Genomic DNA, 12,040 nt, shown 5'->3' on the forward strand with positions numbered 1-12,040 from the left:
TTTTAAATACCTCTAAATGAAGCTTTGGTGGACTAAACAGTGTCAAACATACTTATATTAGGAATCTAGAGTGTGAACCCCTTTCTGCAGGACCATAACACTGGAGAAACGGAAATCAACACCTAGCATTTTTAATTAAAAATCAAATGAAATATTATCTCCTCATTCCTCGGTTATCAGATGGACTAGGAGATGTTGTCTGTGTGTGTGTGATGTGGAGCTGCTAGTGAGCAATGAGGAGTGAGATAACACGGGCAACTGCAGCTTTATTCATCAAACAAGCCTGTACATAAACACTGGTTCTCACTGCATTTGGATGGTACACTATAATCCCCTATAGATGATCTACAGATGTTCAAATTGAACACCTGTAACCCACTGTTTATTGATTCTAAACAGTGGGTTAGGGTTAGGATTTGGACCTGGGTTAGGATTAGGACTAGGGTGAGGGTTAGGTTTAGGTTTTGGGTTGAGGTTTAGGTTAGGGTTAGGATTAGAGCAGGTTTAGAGTTAAAGAACATTATGGTCAATTTAGTAGATATTTATCTGAATGTAACTTGAAAGTAAATTAAGTATCTACAAAGCATCTAAAGTGGACGGATGATCCAAATAAAGTGTTTAGAAATATTGATTTGTATTAAAATGATAGGTAATTGTTGAAGTCAGTCTGTCATGTTTGCAGGTGGCAGAGGGTTCAAGATGGAGATGTGGAATAATACCAACGTGCAGATTCTTGAGAGCATTCTGACCTATAACTCCAGTCGGCCTGGTTACTCTGTCCAGTGGGTGGACTCTCTGTCTTATGTGTGGCCAAACGAACTTGACTACTTTGTAGCTCGATTCAGTGGCTTCTTTGTTCCCACGGAGACCGATAACTACTATTTCTTAATCAAAGGAGATGACCGATTTCAGCTGTATTTCAGCATGACCGGTCGCCCTCAGGATAAGGTACTGCACCATGTTTTATAATGAGGCAGACAAACAGGCTTTATTCTTTGCAGCCTGCTTAGTAATGTTATTACTACAGTGTTCTACTATTAATGCTACCATCACACATTAATTACAACCCAATTATGTGACTCAGGTCAAGATTGCATATTGGAATTACTGGAGCAGCACTTACTACACCAGTTCCACCCAGAGGTCTAAAGTCATGCGTCTGGAGAAAGGAAAGGCGTAAGTGTGACTCTGAATACTGTATTCTGCAGAAAGTTTGGTTTTCAAGAGCGCAAGGCAAGTTTATTTATGTAGCATATTTCATACACTGCTGACATTCAAAGTGCTTTTCAAATGAGAAAATACAGAGTCAGAAAATACAGAGTTCTTTAAAAAAAAGTAAAGTAAATGAGACTAGAATTGAAAAAGCATGATTAAAAACAGATTTAAAAGAAAAAATCATTAAATTAAAAATCAAAATAGAGATTAAATTAAAATAGTTTTAAAAAAACATGTTTAAAGTAGTTACAAAGAGCAATTGCAGTGTTGCTCTAAGCAGTTCCAGCCATCAGATGTTCAGCACACCAGATTTAACATAATAAAGGATGAATTATCTGTATATAAATTAATAAATGCTTGATTAAGCTGATTAAACACAATCAAGGAGTATAAATCAATGTATTTGACTCAATGAAGGAAGGAATGAGCAGATCTGACTGAATGAAGGATCCATTAAATGGATTTAACTGAATAAAAAGTTTAGTAAACTCATCTCAGTTAAGGTTTGACTAAACTGAAATGATAACTTTATCATGTGTTTATTAAACTGACCTAATAAAGTGAACTGATTTAACTCAAGGAAGGATTGATTAAATTGATTTAACTCAAGGAAGGATTGACTAAACTGATTTAACTCAACGAAGGATTGACTAAACTGATTTAACTGAATGAAGGACTGACTAAACTGACTTAGCTCAAGGAAGGATTGATTAAACTGATTTAACTCAATGAAGGATTGACTAAACTGATTTAACTGAATGAAGGACTGACTAAACTGATTTAGCTCAATGAAGCTTTGACTAAACTGATTTAGCTCAATGAAGCTTTGACTAAACTGATTTAGCTCAATGAAGCTTTGACTAAACCGATTTAGCTCAATGAAGCTTTGACTAAACTGATTTAACTCAATGAAGCTTTGACTAAACTGATTTAACTCAATGAAGCTTTGACTAAACTGATTTAACTGAATGAAGGACTGATTAAACTGATTTAACTCAAGGAAGGATTGATTAAACTGATTTAACTCAATGAAGGATTGACTAAACTGATTTAACTGAATGAAGGACTGACTAAACTGATTTAGCTCAATGAAGCTTTGACTAAACTGATTTAGCTCAATGAAGCTTTGACTAAACTGATTTAACTCAATGAAGCTTTGACTAAACTGATTTAGCTCAATGAAGCTTTGACTAAACTGATTTAGCTCAATGAAGCTTTGACCAAACTGATTTAACTCAATGAAGGTCTGACTAAACTGATTTAACTCAATGAAGCTTTGACTAAACTGATTTAACTCAATGAAGAACTGACTAAACTGATTTACCCTAATGACGGATTGAGTAAACTGATCTGACTAGTATAACTTAATTAAGGAATTATTAAATGTATTTAATGTCATGAAGGGTTGATTAATGAATGATATTTGGAAATGTCTGCATAATTGAATGATTGAAATGTAAACAGAGGCATTCAGAATGCTTTGGTGTGAAACAGTTCAGTACGGAGACTCAGATTTCTTTACAGTGGTGGCGAACAAACTGATTGTGACTTAATAAAAGTGCTCGAACTTTAAACTGAATAGAACTTTGATTAGTTCATCTAGATATTGAATGATACCTGTAAATACTTCATAACGTCTTTGAAATTTAGCATTACTGTTTTATTTTATTAACATTTGTTTGTGTTTATTGCAATGTTAAGATTTTTCAGAGCAAATAAACACTTCGTTTTGTTACCCTGTTTAACTACTTTTCTCTACCATGTCTATTCAGGTACTATATTGAAGCCTTGTTTCAGGAATACACATCAGTAGCTTCGATTGATGTGGGCTTTTTCAAAGAGGGAAGCCCCTTCACCGCTCAGCAGACTCAGGACGCTGTTAATGAGCAGCAGGTCATCAAAGCCAGCTACAACATTCTGGATGAGAAACAGGTTGGTCCGAGAAGTTTAGTCAAGGAAATCAGCCTCCATGATCATATTTATTTTTTCGTTGCACATTTCATGATTGCAATGGTTTGGAATATTTGATTTAATATTGCTTACTGCATGTAAATATGGAAATGAAGTCATTTTGCACTTATATAGCACATTATAAAACAAACAGCATGGAGTCCAAATATTCTATGGCTTTAAAACAACATTTCATTGATGAATAAATAAAAGTTATAGTAGCATTCAAAAGTTTGGAGTCACATTAATAATTGCTGTTACTTTAGTAAATAATATAAATATTATAAAAGAGACACCAGACGTTTTTTTTTTTTTTTTGCAGTGTTTTGTTCAAGTTGTGTTTGAGATAAGCAAAATAAATAAATTTGGGTGCCCTGGTCGAATTAAACATGAAAATAAGTTCCTATACAGAAGACATAATTCTCCCCATTTTAATGCACAACTACTGTTTATTTGCTAAACATACTGGGAAAAAAATAAAACAAAATGTGGCCTGTGCAAAAAGTTACGGCACCTTACATATTTTATGCTTTATTTTTTCCAACGTGTTAAAGCCTAAAATGCTAAACGCAATAGTTAATAGTATTTTATTACAATGTGTTCTAGCTTCATTCTCAATGTTATATAGCTATATAGTTATATAGTTATAAATCTATACCAACATAATATTAGAACCATTTTATGCATATTCCTGAAACAAAATTGGGTTTATATTCATGCAAACAGCAAAAAAAGAAATATTTGTGCAGTAATGTATATATGCGCATTGTTTATAGTGTGTATTCAGATCTGCTGCTTAATATCTGTTTGCTTTTAGGTGCTTCGTTTCGATGGATGGAGCCCAGCTATTCCTACCCAGGAGGTACAGACTGTGACAATCAGCAGTGACTGTTTTTCATTGGGCAGTTGTGATAATACCTACTACGCCCTCGGCTATGGAGCCCAGAGAACAGGTTTCATTCTTTCAGCTCCGACTATCTAGTGAAAGTTTGTTAGCGTTGGTCTCAAAGACGGTTAATCTCTGTTTGTTTGAAGCCAGCATCCAATTTCTCTCATCCAAAGTGTCCTATTCCTGTATTGTGCTAACACGGCAGACATGATCCTGTGTCTCCTGCAGGGCTAATCCCCGTCAGCGCACCTGCGCAGGTGGTGCAGGCTGAGCTGAATGTTCTATGGACCATTAAACCAGACACAGTCACGGTCACAAAGCAAGCTCTGGGCACTCAGGCACAGTACAATATCACTTTCAGTTCTAGCAGAGGTAAGACCATCTGTCACGGCTGCGATGACTCAGCAGTCCTTTTATTTACGGTTGGACCAAACAAAGAACTGAGATTAAGTGAAAATAATTAAAGAGGAATGCCACTTATTTTTTCTATGTCTGCATAATTTAATGACTGAGATGTAAACAAAGTCATTTTGTTTCATTCACAGTGTTTTAATTCAAATGTCTTTACAGTGGTGGTGATGGGAATCAGGGGTCGCCATGACTACAACATAATTTTATTTACTATCCAAACCACCAGGAAACCAATGAAACCTGCAGACGATGGAAAATAGTGGAAAATCTGGAAAAATAAAATTTCTTTGGAAATGATTTTGCCTCACAACAGCCTACATGTATCCCTCCACCATGAATTGATTTTAAAAAATTACATTTTAGACCAAAATCTTTTCAAAACTACCATAAAACAGTGTCTCAGGCATTGAATTCATAACCATTTCATGTAGGAACTTTCTGTGAGGGAGCTTTTAGAGGGGGACGTCTGGTTCCTATCACCACCACCAGTTCTGACTCAGTAAATTTCTCCAGAACAGTGCGTTTCACACCAAACCGCTCTGAATGACTCTGCTACACTCTTTACTTAAGTGGTAAAAATCCCCTTTAATAACACTTTCAGAAACATCCAGTTTGGTTAATCAGAAATTACAATGAATTATGAGATTGAAATGTTTGGGATTCGATCACAGTACAGTTGAAAAGTTTGAAATTAGCGTTATTAACACAACAAAACCAAATTCTTTGCAGTAAAAATGTATGAAATGCTTCTAATATGTTAGGCTGAAAGCTATACATCTTCAGCAATGAAGTTCATTACCAGAATGACTCGTTTTGCAGACGTTTCGATCAAGTCAAACATGTTAAGCTGCTGTAGTCAATTTTAAAGTATACACAATCTTAGATGTGGTTAGAGTTTTTACTGCTGATTGTATCTGGTTGAGCATCATTGAATGCAGTAATTCTTTGAATTCACTCATTTTTTTAATATATTACATCAACACAAAAGTCGCATACACTGAAAGGCTGGAATTGGGGGGAGGTGTTGGGTTTTATTTTTGGAAATCTACTATCTACTAAATCTACTATCTCCATGTCAGGTGACTTTGAGGACCTTCAGTACTGGACAAACTGGCCAGGTGTAAACATCACAGTCAGGGAGGTCACAAAAGGAAGAGCTGACCTGAACACCTTCACGTTGCTGTGGGGAGGCATCGCATCCAGCCCTCTGCCTTACAACGCGTCAGAGACTCAGGTGTGAACATCAGCAGTCTCCAGATGTGCTGAACTAATCCTTCTGATTCACCTCTGTAGCAAAGAGAATGTTTAAAACAGCAAATCTTCTTCATCAGATTACATGTCCATCAACTTGCAAGCTTCTTTTTGACATATCTCTGATTTTTCTTTGGCCACATTCTTGTTTTCATAGACTTTATGATTTACTGTTATTTTGTTTGTGAATGAAAAATATAATGTAAAATATAGTGCTGTGCAAAAGTTTTAGTTAGCCGTGAAAGGGTTAATTCTGCCAACAATCCTGCCAGTAACATTACAAAATAACATCATATTACAACAAATTGCAATCAAATGCACATAAATACACATCTGAATATGTTGTTTTCAGTAAAGTTATGAAAACGTAGGTTAAAAGATCACAAGTCTGGTTTTCGCTGCTCTCCATCACATGGATTTGTTCAGTTCTATCACCTGATTAAATGTAATGGAGGTTTGATTAGATAAACCAGGTGTTAGATGATAACTGTAAATGCTGAACACCCTCAGAATGGAAATGGTTACACAAACCAACTCACACAGAACGATTACTGTGTTTATTTCATTACTTGTATTTTTTTCTGAAACAAGTGTTTTTGAAACTAATAAATAGCTCAAAAAGTTCTGCAGACGTCAGTCTAACGTCGCTCAGGTCATTCAGAGTGGTTTGGTGTGAAACCACTGATTCGTAGGAACCAGACGTCCACCCCTAAAAGCTTTCTGTCACGGTTGGCCCCTCCCAGTCCTGTCCATGTGTTCGTGTTTTGGTTTTGTACCTCCGCCCCGATTGTGTTCACCTGTCCCTCATTGTTCCGTGTATTTAAGCCCTGTGTTTGCCCCTTGTGTTTGCCAGTCTTTGTATCTTTTGTATCTGGTCTTTGTTTGATGTGTTCATTCTGGTTTTTGTCATGTCTGTCCCCCAATCTGTCCGTATCGGCTACATGAACCTGGACTGTTTTGACCACGACCCTGGATTTGCACCTAATAAATCTCGCTTATCTCAGCGTGTGCGTCCGCCTCCGCGCTCCCCCTTACACTTTCTCATAGAAAACTGAATACTCTGACGCCTGAGTCATTGTTTTGCAACAGATCTGAAATAATGTTTTAGCCTAAAATTTTCATTTAAATCTATTCATGGATTGGGTCCAGGAGTATATACAGTGCACTTAAAGCAAAAGAAACCTTTTTTTTATTATTTTAATTTGCAGATATTTTATGACTATCAGCATTACATACAAAACTCAGAAGATGTGACTGCAGGGCTTGGATGGTGAATAAAATGGCTATATGTGGTGACCCCTGGTTCCTATCACCACCACTGTAAATAAATTTGAGCCTGTAAGCTTTTCTCAGATCTCAGATCTTGAACTGTGCACAAATAAAACAGGTGTAATTTCTCTTTAAAGCGCCTATATCATGGACAATTTAATTCTGTTCATTTTTTTAACTAAAGAGGATTCATTGTTTATGTCATGAAACCAAATAAGTATATCTAAATATGTCCACCTACTGAGCCTAGGGAAGTTTAGCTCCGCCCACACGTAAGTTATAAGGAGTGTTTAAATTCTGAGAGCTTTTTAATGAGGGACTCTACAGGGCAGCCGGTCAGAACAGAGCTCATCGATGATACATGTAGAATGATGACTGATTTTGTTTGTGCTTTTGGTGCTTCATAGCAGTGGTGCTTCGCATTAATGACACTGTTTATATCTGCAGGTTCTGTCTGCACTTGGCGAAATGCTGTCTGCCAAATGTCCTCAGGAGCTTCTCAGTGTGGAGAATTCTCAAGTAAAGTACTTCAGAGACTATGAGAGTGCCAACACAGGGGTAAGGGTGTCATAAAACTAAACATATTAAACCAATTAAAACGTTTTGTCTCTTTGTGTAAGGGGGGCTCCGGCCTCAGAGTTTTAGTAGTTTAGAGTAGAAGATCTGACCATGTGGGCCCACCACCTGCAAGGTCCAGCATGGGGGAGTGGCGCAGTGCCGTATACGCAGTGGGAGATTGCAGGGAAGCCCTTGGTGGCCTAGGCCCTGCGGCAGAAACTGGCTCTTGGTATGTGGAATGTAACCTCCCCTAGGGGGAAGGAGCTGGAGCTTGTGCAGGAGGTTGAAAGGTACCAAATAGATATAGTTGGGCTCACCTCCACCCACAGTATTGGCTCTGGAACCAAATTCCTGGATTTGGGTTGGTCTCTCTTCTACTCAGGGGTTGCACAGGGTGAGAGGCACCAGGCGTGTATGGGGATACTCACAAGTCTCCAGCTGGCGACTATGCAGTTTGCATGTTGGACAAGAGGGACGCCTCAATGCAAATTAAAATCGCAGAGAGGAAAACTTTGACTGTTGTCTGTGCTTATGCACCAAACAACAGGTCAGAGTATTCTGCCTTCTCGGAGAGAGTGGGCGGGGTTCTGGAAAGAGTCCCAACTACAGACTCCATAGTCTTACTGGGAGACTGCAATACTCACATTGGCAGTGACTAGGAGACCAGGAGATGCATGATTGGGAAGAACGGCCTGCCCGATCTAAACCCAAATGGTGAATTGTTATTGGACTTTTCTGGTGATGAGTTGGATCAGATGGCAGGGAAGATTGATGGTCAGACCCTGTAGGCCCAAGCGAATAGTGAGGCCCCTGTTTAGGAATGATTTCAACTCCCACTTCTGGGAGAGCTTTTCTCATGTCCCAGAGGAGGTAGGGAACATGGAGTCTGAATGGACCCTGTTCAAAACCTCCATTGTGGAAGCTGCCAGGCATAGCTGTGGCCAAAAGATTGTGCGTGCCTGTCGGGGTGGTAACGCAAGAACCTCCTAGTGGGAGGCTGTCAAGCTGAAGAAAGAGGCCTTTAGGGACTGGTTGGCCCAGCAGCAGATAGGTACCAAGAGGCGAAAAACGTGGCAGTCGCAATGGTGGCAGAAGCAAAATCCAGGCTATGGGAGGAGTTTGGTGAGGCCATGAAAAAAGACTTTCATTCGGCCTCGAAGAGGTTCTGGACAACCCTCCGGTGACTCAGGAGTGGGTGGCTGAGCCCAAGCTATATTCAGCAAGGGTGGAGAAACTCTGACTTCAAATGAGGATATTGTCAGTCGGTGGAAAGAGCATTTTGAGGAACTCCTTAATCTGGGAGACGTGCCTCCCTCACCAGAGTCAGCGTTAGCGTTGTACTCCGCCAGTGTTGTGCCCTGTCTCCACTCCTGTTTGTGATATTCATGGACAGAGTGTCAGGGCGTAGCCGGGGTCAGGAGGGCATTATGTGTGGAGGCTGGAGGGTGGCATCTCTGCTATTTGCAGATGATGTTCTTTTGGCTGAATCACATGCCTCCAGCGCTCGCTGGAGGGGTTTGCAGCTGAGTGTGAAGTGGTTGGTATGCGGATCAGCACCTCCAAGTCTGAGCTATTTTAATGGTCTTAGCCCGGAAAAGGATGACATGCCCGCTCCAGGTAAGGGGAAAGGACCTGCCCCAGGTGGAAGAGTTTAAGTATCTTGGGGTCTTGTTCACGAGTGGTGGGAAGAGGGATTGTGAAATCGGCCACAAGCTGGGACAGGCGGCAGCAGTAATGTGGTCACTGTACCAGAGTGTAGTGGTGAAGAGGGTTTACTCTGTTTACCGGTCGATCTACATCCCAACCCTCACCTATGGTCATGAGCTGTGGGTAATGACCGAAAGAACAAGATCGCGAATACAAGCAGCAGAAATTAGCTTTCTTTGTCGGGTCGCAGGCTACATGCTATTTGATAGAGTGAGGAGCTCAGTCATCCTTGAGGAGCTCAGAGTAGAGCCGCTACTCCTCCGCATTGAGGGGAGCCAGCTGACGTGGTTCGGGCATCTGATTCGGATGCTCCCTGGACGCCTCCCAGTGGGGGTGTACCAGGCACGGCCTACCGGGACAAGACCCCGGGGTCCTCCCAGGACCCACTGGAGGGATTATATCTCCACGTTGGCAGCGGCTTGGGGTCTGTGGGAGGAAGTTGGGAGGAAGTTCCTGAGTTGGAGGAAGTTGCGGGGGACAGGGTCGTCTAGGATTCTCTTCTCTCTCCACTGCTACCATGACCATATCTGGACTAGCGGTTAACAATGATGATGATGATGATGATGATGATGAGTAGAACATCCAATAGGAGCACTGTATTAAAATGTCCCTAAAGGTGTCGCTCCCACTCTCAGACCTGGCGACCCCTTTGACCTGTATGTTTTTGTATTTTCCCTACTCTACACACCTGAGACAACAAGGCATTTGTCATTTAGTTAATAAGTTGACTCAGGTGTGTCTTATGAGCATAAAAACGTCTATAGTGTTGGAAAGCCAGGGCTGCCATTGGGAACCCTGTTCTACATGACACTGTAAAGGTTCTAACTTTAGTTTTATTACTGTTGCAGACTATAGCAAAGCTAGCAATGAGCTGTGATCTTATGCTGAAGCAGTGAAAGGATTCAAATGTTTGGCATCCTCAGTTCACAGGTGATCTGAGCACCAGGGGGACGATAGTCAATGACAGTGAACCGTTCTGCGGTCAGTGGTCCCTGATGAACCCAACCGTTTTGTTTAGGTCAGATGATGTCACCTTGTCTGGAGCAGCCTATGGTCCTGTGCTTCTTCAGCAGTATGGAACAGTAAGTATCCTGAGATCACTTCAAAAGTATGTACTTGATTGATGCAACCAGCACTTGGGTCCAGCCCCACCTTGGGCCATATACCAGAAGTTAGTGATCAAATAATAGAGGCGGGAAAAATTACCAGAAGAGCAAGTTATGGTATTCATATTATCATTATCTGTAACAATAGTAAGTCTGTAGGTGCATCTGCTGATGCTTCTGGACACATCATCAGTGATGCTCCTTGTAGCCAAGCAAATGTACATATAGAGATGATAATATGTTTATATTGATCTCTGTCAAAAGTTTAAACAAGGGAAAAATACTTTACTTTTAAGTGCATATTTTTTGCACAAACAATATCTGAGCATAAATTTTCCATAAAACTCCCACCGATGATATCATGTTGTCATTATGACCTAAAACGAGTGACGTCACATAAGTGATACAAAGGCTTGGGCCCCCGCGTCAAATGGCATGTTTTGTTGATTGTGATGTTTTTGTACATTTTAACGCACAATTACAGTTTCTTTGCTGAATTAAAACTACTGAGAAAACACAAATTGTGTCACGTGCAAAAGTTATGTTACACATAAAATTTTATGTTTCATTCATAAAATTAACCTGTTAAACTCCTTGAGACCACCGATGGTTCCAAACCGCACTTGGTCATGTTCTTCATAACGTTCATATTCCATGAGCTCCATTCAGAAGCTGGGCGTCGTGTGAGGCTGTAGCTCTTCTCTCCAGTCTAATAGACGGTGACGTCATTTTAAACCCTTATAATAAAAGAAGCTGAACTTTGTTTTTCTACTGAAAGTCGACCCGTTTCCCCCAAATCTGGGCTCTAAACTATAAACAGACGGCGTCTCTTCAGTGATCTGCTCTGGAAACATCACTTTTAGAAAACAACACAAAGAGCCGGGGGAGATTTTTGGCTTTCAGCAGGAAACTGTGAGCGTGTAGTGAAATGTGGAGATCATAAAACACACGTTCTGTTCATTTGAGGAGCTTTTACAAAAAATAATTAATTAAATAAAACATTTACACTCATTTCATTCAGTTACTCATACATTTGCCTCACGATTTGGGCGTGTAAATTCAGATGGACAAACCAAAATATACACAGACAAATGATTTATGTTTCCCGGGAGATGATGTATGGGCTGAGGGCTAAGTGGTAAGGGCGAGGGGTCAGATGGGATATAGTCCCTTTGTCTAATAATACATTTGGCCCCAAAAAACATCTGGACACTTGTGCCGTATTTGCCATGCTAACACATTATACCCACTGTATTCTGAAACAAAATGTCAACCCAGATGAGATTTATTATAAACAGACCTTTCAATCAGTTCTTTCAGAAGACGATAGTGAGTTTCAGATCAGTGTTTCATTCCAAAACAGGCCCTCTGACCCTGGAAATCCAGGATTCCTCCACACAAGTATCGGTTTGATGTGTTTTCCTCTAAAATCAAATGGTTAAACATTTTATGAAGTACCATAACAACCGTTTACCACTGTTCAGAGTGCCCAGGTACTTTTTGGGGCCTAACCGCATTATTCAATTCGATTTTTACATTCTTTTTTGTGTCCTAGCTCTGCTTGGCCTATAAAGGCTATCTACAGAAAGGACTGGAAGTGGTGTTTACCTACCAGAATAGTGCAGGAAGTACCTCTACTCTGACCACAGTGATCTCTCCAGTGTTCGAGTCTGGCAACATGTAA

General features: G+C 40.1%; 1 protein-coding gene across 1 annotated transcript in view; it reads left to right on the plus strand.

The window, feature by feature from the left end:
* Positions 1–12,040, plus strand: part of LOC108410901 (fibrocystin-L-like) — a 91,099-nt gene that overhangs the window by 10,802 nt on the left and 68,257 nt on the right. Inside the window, exons 14-22 of the mRNA XM_037542682.1 lie at positions 683–948; positions 1,085–1,176; positions 2,988–3,147; positions 3,983–4,118; positions 4,283–4,426; positions 5,545–5,699; positions 7,433–7,543; positions 10,174–10,332; positions 11,912–12,036. Of these exons, the coding sequence (XP_037398579.1) occupies positions 683–948; positions 1,085–1,176; positions 2,988–3,147; positions 3,983–4,118; positions 4,283–4,426; positions 5,545–5,699; positions 7,433–7,543; positions 10,174–10,332; positions 11,912–12,036 (1,348 nt within the window). The remainder of the gene's footprint in view (positions 1–682; positions 949–1,084; positions 1,177–2,987; positions 3,148–3,982; positions 4,119–4,282; positions 4,427–5,544; positions 5,700–7,432; positions 7,544–10,173; positions 10,333–11,911; positions 12,037–12,040) is intronic.

This window comes from Pygocentrus nattereri, chromosome 1 (assembly GCF_015220715.1).
Source record: "Pygocentrus nattereri isolate fPygNat1 chromosome 1, fPygNat1.pri, whole genome shotgun sequence".
NCBI lineage: Eukaryota > Metazoa > Chordata > Actinopteri > Characiformes > Serrasalmidae > Pygocentrus > Pygocentrus nattereri.